The sequence below is a fragment of the Pleurodeles waltl genome, chromosome 5, assembly GCF_031143425.1.
Source record: "Pleurodeles waltl isolate 20211129_DDA chromosome 5, aPleWal1.hap1.20221129, whole genome shotgun sequence".
Taxonomy (NCBI): Eukaryota; Metazoa; Chordata; class Amphibia; order Caudata; family Salamandridae; genus Pleurodeles; species Pleurodeles waltl.
Window position 1 is genome coordinate 1,182,592,359 of NC_090444.1, and position 20,295 is coordinate 1,182,612,653.

At 39.6% G+C, this 20,295-nt stretch overlaps 1 protein-coding gene across 1 annotated transcript in view; it reads right to left on the bottom strand.

Moving 5' to 3' along the window:
* PREP (prolyl endopeptidase) overlaps positions 1-20,295 on the bottom strand; it is a 574,937-nt gene that overhangs the window by 109,449 nt on the left and 445,193 nt on the right. The window contains exon 11 of the mRNA XM_069235420.1: positions 5,348-5,484. Coding sequence (XP_069091521.1) covers positions 5,348-5,484 — 137 coding nt within the window. The remainder of the gene's footprint in view (positions 1-5,347; positions 5,485-20,295) is intronic.

Sequence of the window (20,295 nt, forward strand, 5' to 3'; positions counted from 1 at the left end):
GGATATTTTACTCAGATTCAGTTTTAGACCGTTACCCCCTAAATTCTTTCCTGTTACTACCAAGAATCCATTATCTTTAAGCTATTTGGAAATCCCTTCCTATCTCCGAGATTGGTTTGATATCGATAAAAATGTTCATTCTACCTCTAATATTATTTCTTTTAGTAAACATCCCCTGTAAGCAGGTTTTTTAAACAAGCTGGGGAGCAGATTTACATCTTTTATATGGGACAATAAATCTCCCAAAGCCAGTTAAAAAATACTTCAATTGCCTAAGACGGAGAGAGGCTTGGCACTCCCATGTCTCAGAACTTATTATTTTGCTTCCATCGCTGTGCAGCTGCGCTGTTTCTCCATGCAGGGGTGTAGGAAATGGCTCTATTTGCAGGGTTATCAACAGACATTTTGCCTCTGACCTCCTGCTTTTGACTGTGTGCTGCATTTCATTTTTGCTGGTTTTAGAACTCTGGGCACTTTACCACTGCTGATTAGTAACACAGTGCAAGTGCTCCCTATCTAAATTATACTGGTGATTGGTTTATCCAGAATTGGCACATTTAATTTACTAGTAAGTCCCTAGCATATTGGACCATCCGTGCCCAGGGCCTGTAAATCAAATGCTACTAGTGGGTCTGCAGCACTGACTGTGCCACCCACATGAGTAACCCTGTAAACATGTCCCAGACCTGCCACTGCTGTGTCTGAGTGTGCCATTTTAAACTGCCATTTCGACCTGGCAAATGCACCCACTTGCCAGGCCCAAACCTTCCCTTTTACTACATGCAAGTCACCCCTAAGGTAGGGTGAAGTGTATTTAAAAGGTAGGACATGTAATGGTGTGTATTACATGTCCTGATAGTGGAATACTGCTAAAATCGTTTTTCACTACTTGCAAGCCTATTTCTCCCATAGGTTAACATGGGGACTGCCTTGAAATATCGTTTAAGTGTAATTTACCATTGGGAGCAGACAGAGATGTGGAGTTTGGGATCTATTACCTCAGAATTTAAAAATAGATCTTTTGGTGAAGTTGGTTTTTAAATCAAAAATGTGAAAGTCGCACTTTCAGAAAGTGGGTATTGTCCTGCATAACCATTCTGTACTCTGCCTGTCTGTGGCAACACGTCGGGGTCAGGATGACAGTTGAGCTGTTTGTGAATTCACCCTAGACAGTCACTCAAAGGGAGCTGAAGTGTGCCCTGCATGGGTCTTTCAGAGCCAGAGTGGTGGGAGGAGTTGACACCTGCACCTGAACAGGGCTGTGCCTATCCTTACGCAAAGCAGTATCCAACCCCCTGGAGTGTGACGGACACCACGGCAGGATCTTGTGCACTACAAAGACTTTTCTTTGAAGTTTGCCTATTTCAATGGTGGAATTGGGTATAATTACTGGACCGCTGACCTGACAAAGTCAGAATTCTTCTGGACTGAGGACATTCTGCTAGGAATAAGAGCTGGATGCTGTAGGACGGACTGCCACGCTGCATGTTGCTTTGCTGTGCTGGCTGCATCTGTCATGGGAGTGAGAAGATTGGACTTTGCTTTCTATCCTGCTTCCAAAGGTTCTCCAAGGGCTTGACCTTAACTTACCTCCTGTTAAGAAGTCTCAGGGACATCAAGGACTTCATCTGCCAGCACCTGTATTCTCTTGCTGAGAGTCCTAACTTACCAAGTGGTGCCAAATCCAGTTTCTGGGCCCTTGGGCGTGAGTTCTGGTGCAACTAAGAAGAAATCAAACACAGACTACAGAGTGACTTCAGAACCGGCGCTGCTACGCCCCTGCCCGCACCTCAGCTGTGGTCCCTGCTGAGTGCAACGACCGTGTACGATGCAGCAGTGCCTCTGAAGTCCTGACAAACTGACAGAACACGCTCGTACCACACGCTGGAGAGCATAACAAGCACCTCAGCAGCTGGAGGAAGTGCTTTAGATCATTCACAGATACACAAAAAGACAGATAAGTAATGTCATTGTGTCGGCACCTGTCGAGTCCTAAAGGTTTTTATCTCTCTACTAGTCCTGAAGAGGCCCAAAAGGAAAAGGGCCGAAACGCGTCAACCTTGTTTTGTCTAGAGGGATTGCAAAGAAAAGAGAGTTGACCTATAAGGATGTTGGAAAACATCTCAGCACTATTAAGGGTTTCAAACAAAGAGGATTAGAGAAGTGATAGCAACCATCTCTTTGATGTGGATTTATGTCATTTATATTCAAGTTGACCACAATAGTTACAATTTCGGAGATGACTGGAAAACCTTGCACTTTTGTGAATTAAACAAATATTCAGTTGTAAAGTATTAATGTGTTTTCAGTTTGATTTTGCATTGGATTTAAATGTATTTGATTGTCCTTGGAGTTGGCAGAAGTAAATATGAATTATTTCATGATGTAATAAAACTGCATTTCCAATGATTTATAGATTCATTGTTCATGAATGAGCTTTAGATTCTTTCCTACTATTTGACCATGTCTCATACACACTGAAGTCCTGCCACAGCGTGAGTCCCGAGTGCTGTGTCACCTACGTCAGTGACACCCGACTCGGCCACAGCACCTGTGGCCCCGTGGTGTAACCGCAACACCGCAAAGTCAACGCCTTGCATCTTGACCTGCTGGATTCATCAACCCCACTGGGTCGTAAGGAACCGACAACGCTGCATTCACTGTGCATCACCTTCCCTGCAATTGTAAGGAAGCAACACCTCACCTCCCCAGAACTAAGGGACCGGACCAACACCTCACCTCCTCAGTAGCAGCAAGGAACAGGCTCCACACCGGCTCCAACGACGCCTCACTTACCCAACTCAGTGCAATGTCTTTGTTTTCTCATCGCTTACAAAGGCATTGTGCCTGGGGTCCATTAGACTCCATGACCAGCCCGCACTCCCTCGTGAGTGGCGTCAGACTGTTGGAAACAACTTGGTCAAGACGCTGGGGTAGCCCCAGTTGGAGCTATTGTGTTTCTAAGCACATTACTAAGATTTAAACTTTTAACATCTGTATCTTTACTTGTGCATGTTGGATTTTTGTCATTTTGGTCTTGTTTTACTCAGATAAATATTGCCTATTTTTCTTAACTGATGTGGCGTACTTTTGTGGTGTTTCACTGTGTTACTGTGTGGTTGTGTGGAAATACTTTACACATTGCCTCTGAGATAAGCCAGACTGCTAGTGCCAAGCTACCAAGGAAGTGAGCAAGGGTTATCTTAGCTGTGTGACTCCCTTATCCTGACTAAAGTGACGGTCCCTACTTGGACAGGGTGCAAACCACTGCCAACTAGAGGCCCCATTTCTAACAAGGGGTCTCAGTTTGACAACTTTTTAATTTCATATATGCCCCTTCGCCACAGTATAGCCAGTCTGACGAGCGCCATCAACGAACACAAAATACAGAAGAAAGTGAGGTATGAGACCCTGCAGAACGTTAGCTCTGAGAAGTGACAATTTTTCTGCAAATTTAAAATACCGGCAATTCAAGCCATAACTCCTCTGGCATGCTGCTCCCATCTTTCCTCCTGCCTTTTATTTGCGGCCAGGAAGAAGTGGAAAAAGAGTCACATTTTTAAAATCAGAGATATTTAGAACAGAACATAGTAAAGTCTATGGCAGAGATTTTCTCTCACAAATACCTCATACAATGCATCTCTTTTTTTTCTTACAGACAAATGGTCTCTGTCCTTAACAGTCTTTACTTATTTGAAGTTTATTGTACAGCTGGGTTGGTGTGGATACTCTTCAGGCCTAAAAAAGTGAACAATTCTTTGAGTTTCTGGTATAAGGAACTCTGGCAGGATAGTCCCTTAGTTTCCATTAATATGCAGACGAAATGGAGGGAACGCAAAGAGATAGAGATTGATAGTGATGCCTGGTCAAAGTATTTTGAGTTTGTTTTTTCGCTGCTGTAGGAGGCAAATTTCCATGTTCATTGCATTTTCTGTGGAAGGTATGTCACAGGAGAATTGGATGCAGACTCCACTCAGCACCATCCATACATATTATGCTGGTATTTTGGCTTTTGCACTGTCAGTTTACTTTGCGGCCTAACAAGTAGCTAGCAATTAGTCAGGCCTGATATACTATATCTGTACAGTCATTTTACTGAGTCAACGTTTGGTTGATACTGCATGTTCTTCTGATTATGGGGCTGATTTAGAGTTTGACAAATGGGGTTACTCCGTCACAAATGACTGATATCCCGTTCGTCGTACTATGAGCCCATCATATCCTACAGACGTCATAATATGGTGGCAGGGATAACCGTCACGTTTGTGTCGGAGTAACCCGTCCGCCAAACTCTAAATCAGGCCTTAATTGTTAGATGATAGGGGAAGTTAGCACTGCTGTTTTTTTGTTCTGTCACTATATAGCATCAGCTATCTGGCAAACATCAGGTCCTTTGTACTGTTACTTTATCGCTACCAAGTATCTAGTCAGCTTGACCAAATAAGCATTGTATCTGCCATAGCACTCTATTGTGTTTTACATCTCTCAATCTATTTTCTGTTTCCAGTATTTGAATGCAGATAAAATGCATACTGTATTAGCACTGTCACTTTATAAAGTGTTTGAAATTGATATTATAATATCAAGTTAAGATGTTGTGCCGTTGGAGGATGATGAATAATAGCCCTGATCTGCTACTTCTCCTCTCAGTAATTTTCTTTGCAATTTGCTAAAGTCTGTGAAATTCGAAACAGCGGGAGTTGATTGAGGGAAAAATGTTGTAATGTATCCCAAGCAATAACGAAATATTTTTTTTAAAAAAAGCTGCTAAAACATAATTCATTTGTGTTTGGGATACTTATGGTTTCCTCCTGAAGAAAGTGTTGTCCCAAAATGCACTGACGGCTGAAAATTGGTATATATATGCGTTAAAGTAAACTAATGACAAAGACACAGGATACAAAAAGCATGCATATATAAACATTGATTGCACTGACTTAAATAAATAAACTTACAAAAAAAGGCTAGGAAGGTTTGATCGGATGTTAAGCGAAGTTTGCTGAGAGACAAGGACTTTAACTTTCCCCAAAAATTAGGATAGTGGGAAACAGCGAGGATGTAGACTTAGCTTTGGGTTCACTTAATAAATTAATATTATCATAACATTAATAGAAGTAATAACAATAATTTAACTGTTAGATCCTTTGATCTTTACACCAGACTCTGGCTTTTCAATTTATAAAAAATAATGTGGGAATTTGAGATCGGAGGGCGAATATCACAGTGAGCTGAGGCAGGGCCGACTTGCAGCAAGGAATGCGCACTAATGTTTTGCGAAAAAGATTTCATAACATCATCAGTAACTACTGAAGGATACCCAGCTGCTGAGACAGAAATCATTGCTTACCTGTAGCTTGGAGTGATAGATATGTTAAAGCCACCATATCCATAAAGGAATGCAGGATGAGAACCATCCAATTTAATTCCCTTCTTATGGATGATGAACATTGGGATTTTGGTGCCATCCCTGCTGCTGTAGAACACCTGGAAACAGAAATAACAATGTAGATGTAGAGTTTGGCATTCATAGATACTCGATTAATTGAGTGCCTATATTTATATACAGCAAACTACATGCAAATATCTCTTGGCACTCAATAATCGCATTGCTTACTTTTCCCTCAAATTCAGAAGACTATCAGGTAGTTAAAAGCACAATGCTGGGAGTCTAGAAAGATTGGCATAACTAATTCCTGATTTCGAAATTAGCACTGGGAAAGCTAATAGTGTTGGTGTTTCAACTGTGTGTGGGTCGAGCCTGCAGATACCCTAGAGAGGTCTTCACTAGTGTACTAACGTCTATACAAAAGCATGTGAAAAATGGACACTACAGAGCAAAAGATTTTCTTTTCTGTAGCGTCCAGTTTCAGAAGCTTCACAATAATACAGCATGCATAATCCCGTTCCGAGGAAGCCATCGTACATTTAATAAACAGGGAAGCATTGCAGAAGCATTGCGAGTGTGTCCACACTAAAGTACCTGAAAAATAAAAACATGATTAAAAATAAAGCATCCCTTTCCTATGTAGCATTTATATTCCAGATGCTTTTGTCATCACTTGCTCCCCAGAACAACTGGGCTGCTTGCCGACGGATTTCAGGTATTAAATAGTTCGTCATCCATTGCAAATAAAGTTGAAAGACGGACACAGACAGCCAATAAGAGATAGTAAGTTTAAAATACTCCTGTGCACGGATCCAACTTGTTTATTCAAAATGTCTCGAGCAAATGGCTTAATGTTCTGGAGCAAAAGAGTCCTATAACTGAAGGAGCTGAAGGAGGATGACAGAATGCAAGTTAAAGTAAGTACAGAAGACAATTTGTTCTACATGATTGGTCCAAGCATTATAAGCATCAAACTTAAAATGCGCCAAATATCTGAGTGACTCACCAGATCATATTCTATTTATCAATTATTACTATTCATGTGATGTGGATGGCTTCTTTTTCCCACAAATTGTGGCTCAGAATAAAAAAATGAAACTCTAGGAATCATTGTACAAGACAAACAGAAGTACGTACTGTGTTATCCAGCTTGTTGTAATACAGCTGTACAATGCAAATCTCCGAGCCCCGTCTTTCAATGAAGCTGGCAGTTAGTTGAATGAATAAATGTGCCAAATTTTAGTCACCCACAACATAACTGTTGGTTTCTTAGGCGTTTTCATTTTGTGGGATATTGCTAATAATGCAGCCAGGAGAACCTGAGAGCTTAGCCTGCTAGTGAGAAACGACAGCATGCAGTGGAATCAGCACATTAGTCTCCTCTTTGAGGCGCAGTAAGACTAAAGTTCCACCACTTGTGGAACATTATTCACAGGCATCCACAACCCAGCCAATAAAGATCTGAATTGCCAAACAGTTTTAAGCCGGGAAGAGTTTAAATATCATCTCAAAATGACTATATACAGAAGTTTTTTTTTTTTTTTTACCAGTGTCCTGAAGTCCACATACTGTTCATATTATGATCTGTGTGCGGTATAAGGTTTATAGTGACATTGTCTTATGAGTTTTCATATATGTTGATGTGGTAATTGTTGATCTCGGAGGATGTCAACATCAATTTGGAATAACCATGAACCTTGACTATATATCCATTATCTTCAAATTGTGGACACAGATGTTCAGGCCGCCCTTGTCTAGATATTGGATCCATGAATCTGATGAAATTGCATGACATATCACACACGCCCAAGCTACAATATAGCAATATTGTGCAAACACGGGGACAATATTCAAAGCTTCATCTAGATGTGAGATAGTCACATCAGATGAGATCAGTGAGAAGGACGGTTTACTGTTACTCTAAACTATACTTTCATCTGCCTTAACTCGTGGCTGACTGCCTCAGTGAAGCAAATCCTGACTATAATGTCATTCCTTATTAGTTTACATTTGAACATGCAGTTTTCAAATGTGACCAACTCATTGTTGCTATACAGACCTCCTAAAAGAAATGGTGACCAGATTTTGCATCTATCAGTGATAGCAGGAACAAATTCAGTATTTGTGGTGAGGGCAGACATCGTATAACAGAAGGATGGTTATCCTTCTACATCTAATAATCAGTATCCAGTGCAGTAAAGTGATGTGAGAAGTTTTTAATTAACTCTGTGTGTTTGAAAATATTTAGGAAACACCCATAACAGTGTGTGTAAATCAACTGTAGAATATACCTGTTCTACCTAGCACCACAGCTTGTTGGCTGAGGGTTGTGACCGCTTAAGAGCAAGTTTTAACTGTGTGCTCAATTTATATTTTCATATGTTGGGTCACCCGTATAAATTGTCTGATAGAGGACAGTACTTTTGAGGATAGTTAGGATTTATCCACCCAAACAAATGTCAAAATCGTACATTGGATTGTTTTCAATGTATATTTGGGAAAAAGGCTAGAACTGAACCATATACAGTAGCCAGGGCAAAAGCTGCATTATAACACTATTTATACTCCCAAGCCAAGAAACCGCTGTCCTCCATCCTGAAAAAGATCTCTGTAGAGTATTAAACAAAGTTGGCAAATTATCTGCATGTTGACTCTGTAACGTGGTAGGCAAATTTATTGAGAAAGACAAAATAGTCTTGTGCCATGAAAAAACATTGTTGCCCAGCACTTACTGTGTCTTATCAACCGTACTTGCTACACACATGCCTGTCGAATTTCATAGCTAATAGTGAAAGCTGAAATTTCAATACAGCTTTGAGGCTCCTTAATCAAAAATGGCAGTGAATACTCCAGATTGGCTCAGAAGTAGACTATGTAATCAACGAACAGTGCCATTCTGCAATTGCTCTTCTTGACTACCAGTAGTATCTGGGTTACGGACAAGTTTGTGTTAAGTGGTTGGAAGATGGGTTCTACTGTTAATACAAACAGCATTGCAGTGACAGGACTCCAATATCTAATGCCTTGTGTCAGTACAACTCGTAGTATAAACTAATTTTGATTGATGGTTGAACATAAATAGTTTTAATATAGTCTTCCAATTACAGATTCGGACTTTACAGCATTAACTCCAGTTAACTCAGTTAAACGCAATCTCTGTTTCAAGTGAGCGAAGAACCATGAATGCCAGACTTTCAGGCATTAACCCTCAGGTGTAAAGCAATCACATACTCTCACCTGTTTTCCTACTTCACCTCATTGACAAAACCAGACTGACAAGTAGAAATCAGAGAAGGCTGAAGATCTTTTATGCAGTCACATGTGACTATGTTTAAATCTTGGTATCCCAAATAAAAAAGTGCTACTGAACTATGGGCTCTGTTGCATTTTGTGTCATACCGGTTAAAGACCCAATAAGGAGAGAGCGACTCAGAGAAAAACTAAATACAAAATCTTTATTTACAAACCCAGTCAGGATATGTTGAAATGATTTTTAAAAAGTCTGTAATTATTGCCAGAAGCCTCTTGGTAAGCCAGAGAGAACTGCCCACACCTTCTCACTTAAAAACATGTTCTTCTAAGGCTGCAAGTGTGTCTTACTCTATTGGAGATGTGGGGAAAATGTATAGCCCGCAAGCATTCATCCTGCAAGTGTGAATACATAGTTTGGCCCCTAAATAAAACATTAATAAGTTCAATAACCCCTTGGAAATGTCTGCGCCTTGAGATCCTTACGGATGAGTAGTTGCGCGTTATAAACCCTGACTTGATTTGGGAGGTAGTTTTAAACCAAACGTTTGTATTGTCTACAATTTCGTTTACAAAGTTAGAGGTTTTTTATCTTGCATTGCATCAGAGGATCTTATCAGCTTTCCACCCTCTATTGTAGTCAGGGCCACTTTACTTATGGGGCAAGGGAGGCCCAAATTATGCAGCAAGGCTGAGTAAATTATGCAGCAAGAAAAGGCAAATTATGCAGCGTAATACAGCACATTTTGTGATGGTAATCATTATTTTGTCTTTTTTTTTTTTTTACTTGCAGTGTCTGGGCATTGGTTGCACCTCAGTAGTGCCAGTGTAACACCCAAATATAGCAATAAGCCACAGAAAGGTGACCAGTTAATATTTGCAAAGGCCATTTCACTGCACAGCAAGACAGGTTGCTGAGTTTTTTTGTAACTTTTCATCCGTTTGAGCTAGAACATTTTTTGTAGTTAAAATCTGCACATTATGCAGCAGAAGATGGATTGTGTGGCAAATCTATAATTCAAAGCATAAAAGGCTGTGGCCACACTCGCATAATTTCAGTGGCCTTGATCATAATAAAGCTGATTAGTACACAAGATTTTTTGAGCCACCTCTCTCAACAAAAGGAACTATAAAACATCCCTCGGTTTTCTGAGATCCCCATAATTCTTGTGAGAACACGCCTGCTCATGCTGGGTTTACGAAGAGGACAGGCGCTGCTCCAACTGTGCTTGTTTGGCCAACCCAACAAACACAGTCGTATGTGCAATCAATTCAACTCAGACGCCCATTTTGCCACTTCCCATATAACAAGCTTAGAAAAATCCGTTATATTTTCCACACAGTAGTGTTTTAAAGTGTCTTTTATGTTATGCTGCAGAACCAGGACCCTGAAAAGCTACTTTAACAGCATTCCGTTGTCTCATGTGTGTTTGTGGATAAGCAGAGAAATAGCGCGATCGGGGCATGTCTGAAATAACTCGTACATCTCCTGAAGATAGAGAAGACTCGAGAAAATGTTTAGTATGAAAAAAAGCCTCAAATGTACTTTTATGCATGTTAAAATAACAGTGTCACCTATATCATGAAAGTGATGTGCCGGTTGCTGTCAATCAGACCGAAGTCTAATATACCTTCAACAGGGAGAAGGGTGTGGAGAGATGAAATGTTGTAACAAACAGGGCCGGACAGTCTTTTATTCCACCGGGTATTTCCTCGGTGTGTCGGAGCCTTTGGAGGCCGGTTTTGAAAGCCCAGGTGCCCCTGTCACTTTCCCCAGCTCCCAAAGTTTAAATGCACTAGGCATAGGGAGGCTTCAACAGAGAGAGCAAGAGGGGGAAGGTACAGAGAAAACATTCAGAGAGGGAGAAGAAAGAGGGGAGAGAAAAAGTGGGACTAACAGTCTCAACGATATAGCCAAACCTTTAGACTTGCTGACTGCAGCAGATTAGAAATGCAATGGACACGTGGCTGACATTCTAAGAGGAAATTTACAGGCTAATAAATGCTGAGTGAAAAGTGTTCTTCTTAAATGAGTGCAAACAGATGCGCAGCCAATAACAGCTAAGATTCCCCCTAGAGGGGTTTGGTGAAGAAATTGCGAAGCTAAAAGCTTTCCACACAGTTTTACCCCAAACAGAGCACAAACAACTATATTCATTTAAATAAAGTTGCAGGAAGCAGGTAGATGTAATTAATTACACAATTTTCCCTAAAGAAAACAGTGTGAGTATATGTAGACACCTGCTAGACTAGAGCAGCGGGCACAAAAAATATAACAATATTTTTCATATATCTTCTTTGATGTTTGGTAATGTCAGAGGTCAAACAGTTATTGCTTGAGACTACATTATTTCTCAAATGGAATGTGGTAATGTGTCAGCAAACAACCACAAAAACCTATAAGTTAACCGAGTTATGGGTTAAGTAGCCGGTATGTGAATTGTATACCCTACTGTACAACTTATAAACATTAAATTAGAAGCGGCAACAATTCACCAAAACATAAGACATTGTTGTATAAAGAACAAACTAATTAAATAGCAGCTTATTTTAAAGTACATGTAAGCAGTTAAACAAATATCCTAGCAAATATTTTGGACAATGAACTACCAGCAGCTCCGCTTTAAAGCGTGAATAATAACCTGTTTTCACATAGACAATCATATTGCACTTCTGCTATTAAGGGGGTCTGTAAATGCCACATGTTACCATTACCCAATTTAATGGTCCTAAATTTACATACTTTGGAAGATGGTATGACATGTGATCACTGCTGGGGTCAGTGACAAGAGTAACCCAATGAGCCGCTAAACACTAATCAAAGATTTGATCTACCTGTTCTCGCAAGATGGGCATCACCTATGAGTGTGCTGATGCAGGATACTTTATAACAGACCCATTCAGTTCACCATGCCTTAGTACCAACAGCAGCTGCTATGTCCCTGTACAAAGCCCACAATGATATAGCTTGAGAATTGGTAAGGTAGGTTTTCTGAACCTTAAAAACAGTAAATAGTTTCTTGATGAGGAGACAAGCACTTGTTTTTTACTGGCAAACTGGGCCTGAGATACAACATACTCATATAGTTCTCTCCTGTTCACATTATCAACTTCATAGGTACCGCTGACTAATTGTAATACTAATAACCATAAAAATACAATTTCAGCAATCAAGATGAGACCCTAGATGATGCTCATGTACGCTTTAGATACAGCAACTGTCAAGGCGTTGTAATAACTGAACAAATGTCATTAACTTATTTTAAGTACTTTAGAAACAATAAACATTCCTAGCAAAACAGGACTATTCACTTACAACACAAGAATGTTTTTATAGTGGTTAGCTAAAAAACATACATATCATTGCCCTCCACATGCCCCAAGGCACCAGCTGAATTTACATCAAAAACCAGAGGGATCAGATTCCACAAACTGGGTGAGCCCAATCTCAAATCTCTTACCAATAGAACTAAAGGGGTGTCAGACTTCTACACACGGAGCTCTCAACAGAAACACTGAAAAATAATTAGATCTGCTCACTTTCAGAAAGGTAAAATTTTTCACATTTCTAGGAGTCACATATTTGTCTATGTCTTGTGTCACCACATTTTACATATCTCATTGAAACAGGTGAGGTGAATAACATCTTCTAACCCGAGTCTCACTTTGTGGGAGGACCTAGAAATTACTGCATACAAATTCTGTATAGAACATTTGACATCTGCATAATTATACAACGTACGCCAATTATCTCTTATTGGTAAAGTATCACTTTAACATCCTCTGCGAAACTGACAATGTGAAATTAGGAGTGGATGGCACCTGGTGTTTAGAAGCCGACAACAAGAAAGCGCAAAAAGGGAGGAAACTAGTCAACACATTCTAATGGTTACACCCAGTGATATTTCCCCAAGACACAACAACACTGTAGTGAGTATCTCCACACTAAGACCTTCTGGCAATTTTAAACTGACAGGCTAGTCTCTCACTTCCATCTACAGGTAATCCTGCACAACAACTCTACTAACACCCCCAAACAGTTATCATGCAACCTCCCACAGGCATATCTTCTTCTCATCCCATTGAAGTATTTGGTTCTCTACCCTAAATTTCAATGTAGCACTAGGTTAGCTTTGTCATGAACAGTCTTGTCACCTTTACTGAATAATTGCTAAACACACATATATATATATATATATATATATATACACACACACACACACACAAATACACACACACACGTGTGTAGGTTTACATATTCACAGAAAAAAAAACAAAGGTTACAGTGACTTTATAGCTAGGTGTTAAAAATATCATTTTACACTCAAAATATAAGTGAAATGCACTAGTCCCAACACTTGGGTGTAATTCTGTTCAGCGTTTTAGGCTGCAGCATTGTCTAAAGTTCCTATGGGAAACTGCATGGGGAAAGCACCTTTTGCTCCCACCTCTTTTCTCAGCCAACACTGAAATTTTCAGGAAGGAGCTGAGGTAGATTAACCTTTTCTTTGGAAAGTGTCATAAAGATTTGTCAAACGCGCCAATGTTATCAGCACAGCAAAAAATCTATTTCTTATGGAAACTCAGTCCTCTACACAGTGGGAAGTGCGTCTATGTAATGTTATTTATATTTACATTATTTTATATATATATATATATATATATATATATATATATATATATATATATATATATATATGTATATATATATACACACACACACACACACACAAATACACACATACACATGTTTAGACATTTAACTACTGAGTGTCAAAAAATGAGGCTGTTTACTAAGAGGCACTCAGACTACATTAGCTGTAGTGCTACTACTCAGAAGAGCAGGCATGCCGTGTTTGGCCTTGGGCCGTATGGCTTACATTTCACATCAAGTCATCCAGTGTTCACTACTGCCAGTCTTTTGTCACTATAGATACTGTACGAGTAACAGAAGATGACTAAACTGATATGATCAGGCTAGACAGTGTTCAGTGCTATCAGTTACATGTCAGACATTAGTGTAGTTTCAACGATAGCTTCCTATTTCACAGTGGTTCAGTTTCAAGAAATTTATAAGCAAATCAGTCTATTGAGCAAAGATGCGCAACAAGGGACCTCTCATGTTTAGGGCAGGTATTTCTTTCCTAATAACGCTGGCACCATTAGTTGAATCTGCATGAAATAAAAAAAAAAACTGTTTATAAAGGACATCTACTTTAGCTCCTTCTTTAAAGATCTGGCACGATCCATCAAGTATAGGCCAAGAAAAAGGGGGGACTCCAAAGGAAGCCAATTGGTAGAAAGGGAGGACATATGAAGTACTGAAATCAGCAATGGTCAATATAGCTTCCTTTTTTTTTTACTGAAGGCTTTAAGTTCTTTTGCTGTGACCTTCAAAACCAGCTGTAAAATCATAATTAATCTTCCACATTGTATTCTGTCACAGTTTAGAACCATGTAAAATTGCTGGTAGCGTTGAAGTGGATCAAATTACTATCACTCAGTTCTGCTGCAAACTGCTAAAGGGCCATGGATGTAAGCACTTCAATAGCAATTTGGAGTAGGTGTCCCAGCTGGGGTGAACTGAGAACAACATGGACCCACAGGGAACTGGTAGGTAAGATTTGACTTGAAGGGAGAGTAATCTGTGCCATGGTGGTCAGTGGCACCAAGGTAATGATGCCACACAGACTCTCAGGAAGAAGAGTATGAAGGACATGCATTTGCATTTATGCTATTTGTGAGTCATTCTTATATTTCTCAACTCATCCAACAACCAGACGATATTGTCTAACATGGGAGTGGGGTGCAGTGATCGGAGTGTGCAGAAACAAAGTAAAGTGAGAGAGTTGGGCTCTGAATGTATAATCCTCTTTAAAACACTGCAGTACAATTCCTTTCAGAAATATAATATCTAACGGACTGCTCCCAACCAGAGGGGTTACCAACGATGTGCTGTGTAATCATCGTTTACTATTTTGGAGACAAATCCTTCAGTGAAAATAAGAGCCATGGAGAAATTACATCACCAATGCATTCATTATGTTTATACCTAAACTCCACTCTCTAAATCAGCCGCAGACTCTTAATCAAAGTAAATTAGAATGAAGGCAACCGAGAAAAAGCAGTACGTGGATTAATATTGTACCAGAAGGCTTCCCATTCATAAGCAAGACAGGTCAAAGTTTTCAAGTACAGAAGTACGTGGACTGAGAGTATAATTTTACATAGGAAGGCAGAAAATCTCAAACCCAAAAAAGAGAAAGGTGCAAAGTCTATTCAAGATACCAGACTAGACGGCCGTCTCAGTTTAGCCAGCCACTAGGAGACAAGAGTTACGTCTGTTACAAAAAAAGATGTGCCTAGAGCAAAGGTTTGTGTTCAACACCCAAGAGGTAATCAATGGACTCACCCAGGCCTCCCCTCTTTTACAATCTAACAACAGCCGCTATACCTCTGATGTGCTATACTACTTTTTATCACTCTGCATGCTTGAATCACTTGAGCACTGTTCTGTTACCTAACTCACTCATGTAGCACCTTCCGACATTTTGATAAAAACTGATTACTTGTGAGCCTAATATATTTATATATTGTCTGTCGCCATTTGTACCACCAGTTTTATTATTAGCTTATTGTACAAATCGAGGACCCTTCTTAGATGCCTTCAATTAGAATTGATTGAAAAATGAGCGCAAGTGAACCACTTTTCTTACTGACACTATATCCAGGTTCTTAGTTATATCAGCAGCTAATTCATTATTTCAGAGGTGAATCAATAGCACCGAGTGAGACGTGGAAAAGAAGCATGTGGCAAATCATCTAGCTGTATAATAAGCTGAAATAAGTGAAAAGGCTAACCTCGAGTGGGGCAGATAGGAGAGATTGGTTTAAAGAGTTGTGGGCAATAGTCTACTGTTGCTTCACCTGACAATAAAAAGTTACTTTCAGATATTGTAATGAGTGTAAAAGAGGAATAAATACAAATATTGGCAGGTGTTTGAGAAATAAATTTTGATTTCTCTCAACTCACGCGGTCTCTGGCTTCTGCACCTGGCCTCATTGTGATTCATATATTCCATTATCATTAATGAAATAACTAATGAAATTCACTCATAAAGCCCAGGGCTTCCTGTCGATGATGGATAAGGCAGAGATTCAGGAGGAGGATATAAGAGGATCCATGCCTCCAACTTTTTCCATAAGGCCTGGAAGTTCTGCTCTGAATGAAGGATTGACAGTGAGGATTCCAGTACTTGGCTGACATGAAGGAGAAGGTGCAGCCTCTCAAAAGAACTTTCTTGAGAGAAGGTAGCCGAAGGAGGCATAGTGTGGACGAGCAAAAAACTCTGAGAGGGCTGTAACAAACAAGTCTCTGCTGAATGACGAGAGGAGCTTTCTTATTAAAGGCACAGTGACAGATACAGAGTGATTTAAGTACAGGTCCTAAGTTACTGGAACCTAGTGCAGTGCTGACTGATGTAAAGTGAAAAGATGTTAGTAGAGATAAATCTAAAGGTAGTCTGGTAGTAATCATTCAGATTCAGATAGTTGGATGCTCATGGAAGGCTCAATTACATTGAATTGCAATAGTGAATATGAAACACAATGATGAACTAGATTACGGGTTTGATGCAGTCCACGGCGAGGACAGGAAGAGTTGTCCTCAATATTTGAAAACAACAAAACAATAGAAGCAAGCAGCAGAAATTCTAGTTATCTCTCCTGCAAAAGGGAAATTGTGATAAAAAAAAATGACAAAAAGATTTCCACCAGTTAACAGGGGTTGAGCATACCTCATCTGACCACTACCCCGACGACCAATGGACCCAAACATTACATCTTCCATCTCACCACTGTTTAGTTTTAAGCACATTTTCTTGCATCCTGGATGCCATCACAGACAGACATAGGCAGGATTTTTCCTGAAGACTACCCAATCTTTCTTAGACAGAAGAGGTGGCTTGGGTATTATCTGAATTGGGCACAAGGCTACAACTGAAAGATAAAATAGTAATAGCCAGTTGTGCAAGATAAAATATGAAGCAAGTCAGGTTCAATGATGAGTCAGGTGGAACAACAGAAGTATGTTGTTTTGGTTTAAAAAGAGAAAGATCTATGAACTGCCTGGGTACAGTTACAAACAAAAGAAGTTAGTTAAGGCCTTTGCCACAAAGTCCTACTTGAGAAGGGTGATAGAAGAGAATAGGATGAGATACAGTGTCGAAGGAAGCACTGAGGTCAAGAAGAATCAATACTCCTCTAAAATACCCCTCATCTACTCCACTTCAAACCTGAATACCATTGTATTTTACCACACACAGCTGTGCACCTGCATATCAACCTCTGAATGTCATAGGCGCATTCAGGAAGCTGGAGCTGAGCTTCAGGGTGTGCAGTCTAGTTTTTGCTGGTCTTCCCAGACTTTCAGTGAAATTAACTTTGTACTTGTGTATCTGGGTAATGAACCTCTGGACTAATCTTCTCTGTAATATCTTCTGAAGATTATTTATTGATTGTGTGTGTCCAGGTCATTAGGCTATGTAAAGTTTCTCTTCTAGCTTAATCCTAAAGTACATGGCGAGACAAAGACAATTTTGGCACAAAAATTACAGGATATTCTCAGGGAACTAATGCAAGAGAAAGTTAATCTGTGCCCTAAATGTTGGTTATTAGTGCTATGATTTTGTATCAGGACCTCTGAAGGAGACTGGAAAAGAATGACTTAACAGGAACATGATGTTTCTGATCAGAGAAAAGGAAGGAAAGCTATTTCATTTCTTAACCATCAATTCATTTATGTACACATGGGACCTATACAGCTAGAACATAGCTGGAAAGCATTAGAATGCTGTACAAAAAATAAATACACAAGCCTACCATGCAACAGCTACTGGCAATGTCACATTTGTGAAAGAACAGAACTGTAGTTATGGAAACACTGCATGGATAGAGAGATGCTTTAATATTCAGAATGTCATCTAATTACAACAATACTATACCAGCCTGGTCATAAATCCAAGTTTTAATAACAATGCTAACGATATTAAAAGTGCAAAAAACTTTAAAGAAAAATATCTATTTCACTGCATTATAGTTTCTTTTGTACGAACAAGTATGTATGCTATTATTGAATATTAAGAGCACCACATACTATACAGGGTATTGCTCGCTACTCTACAGAGTGATTTATGAAAAATATAGTTAACAAAATGACTATTGAGGGTGATTTTCTTTGGACTCCCTGATATTCACCACTAAGCTAGAAACCTCATTGTGCTCTTCTGTCCAGCCCTTAAATTGGAAACCTTGATCATAGACAGTCACCAGAGCACGATTTCAAGGACTAAAAATTCCCAAATCTGATCACGCATGCCACTCCATACTGCTAAAACCACTTATCAGTTTTCTAGAGTTCAGTAGGTTGGATTTCTGCAATAGCTTTTTTGGTGTATATCTGCAATAGCTTCTACATACCACTAGACAGGGTTCTAAACTTTGCTACCATGACTCTGTAAACTTACTAAGGCAACTTACAACTCAACACACCGTCACCAAGCCAACTGGTTTACCACCAAGAATAGGTCAAGTACTACAACCTAGCACTAGTATTTAAATTAGTAAAAGGCTAGTTTCTTAAGAACAAATCTGACACCTTATCACACTACAGTCCAACCCAAAACTTAGGACCCGTCAACCACAAACTTCTAACAAACCCTGCGCTGCCTTCATGTTTTTATGGCTTATTACCTAGTAGGCCCTTTATATCGAAACTCCCTTCCACCATAGATGCGGCTATTCACTCTTCATGAGCTCGAAACAGCATTGAAAATACATCACTTGTTACGTGAAGGACAAGAGGGGTTCATTTCTGTGTAAATATTACACCTTCTTATTAAATATGCACATTTAAAGATTGTACCTTCTGCTAGCTAGCCAATGTGTGATTGTCTTCTATGTAAATATGCATTGTACATTTCCTGCTTTTCTTTTCTGTTAGCAAACCGATAGGAGTTTATCTCTGCAAATTAGATCCATGCATTTAGCATATATTTATTCAAATATTTCAAGTTAATTCTCCTGTATTATTTACCATACACTAGTCATCTCAATGCTGCCACTGCTATATGCAATATTTCTGACAGAAATGTTAAAACAATCAGGCATATGTATTCACATGAGCAGCTCTAGTTCCTAAACTATCCTTATTACCTAAGAGGCCACCGAGGGTACCATACTGTTCCCGATCATCTTCAACCTCCATGTGGTGGAGCCACTTTATGCACTAGTCACATATAAGAAGAGTAAGATTCGCCAATATGCTGGGGATGCAAATCTCTACTAGACATTCTCCTCTGCTTCAGACATCCAATGCCTGAAACACTGCCTGTAACATGATCCTGAGCAGGATGTCCAGCGCCTACCTGAAGATGAACTCAACCGTGACAGAACTCCTGTTATTTGCGAAGAACGAAAAAACAAAGAAAATTTACAAACCTGGCTAAATGACATTAACCTTGACAACTTAACCTGAACTTTCAAGTCACTTGGACTAAGCATGGACACCACTGTCAAAAAACAAAGATTGGCAGTACCAGCTTGCTCTACTAAAGAAAGTGAGACCATTGCTTCCAGAAAGTGACTTCAGAAGTGATGTTCAAGCACTTAAACTCTTGCATCTGGATGGTGATAATAGCCTAATTCATGGCCTCCCAGAGTCTACTCTGGCACCTGTTAAGGGTATCCTACAAGCTGCGGGAAGTCTCATCCAGGGACGGAAGAAATATAATCACATCATCACTGTCCTGATGAAATTCTATTGGCATTCCTGGCTGGTGTGCATCATTTTTAAAGCAAGCAGTATAATTTACAAAGCCATCACTACTAGCACTCCTGCTTATTCTGCAGAGAAGATCACTATCTCTGATGGTTCTTGGCACAGCCTGAACACCATCAGACTGCAGCCGAAGAACTATAAAAAAGAAAAAAACATGTCAGCAGACCTTTTCCATCTATGCACCTATGATTGGGAAGAACACCCATGTATCCATGAGCAGTGCCCCAACGTTGCTACGCTGAAGAACAGAGTTGAATATGCATCCTTTGAAGAACACTACATCACAGTGCATTAACAGTCCAGAAATCAGCTACATGTCCTATCACTAACTGGCTTTATCATGCTCTTTTGCCCTGTTTTATAACTGCTCCGCTTAGTAACCATTGAAACTTACCACCAATAGCACTCCACACCATTCAATCTGGCACCAATCACAAACATAACCTTACTCTTAAAATATGGCAAAATAAAATATCACAAAAGCTTAGAAAAATATATATGCATTTAATCCTATAATCTATGGTAAAAACAGAAATATATATTGGAAAATATATGTGCCATAGCACTGGTTTTTCACATCAGGGATTACAGACCGACTAAATGGAAGGTACTTGATGCAGTCACTGTTTTTATGGTGAGAGTATCAAATTGATATTAGACACCATTGCCTGCAAGCCTTTATGAAGGTGCTTGAGTCCTCTTCCTTGAGTGAGTCGCTACAAGGTTATAGTGAAGTTATTATTACACCACTAGGAAAATATTTGGGGATATACCACAGGTTTTGTTTTTAACTGGGGTGAATTCAATGTTTCTGAAATGTTCC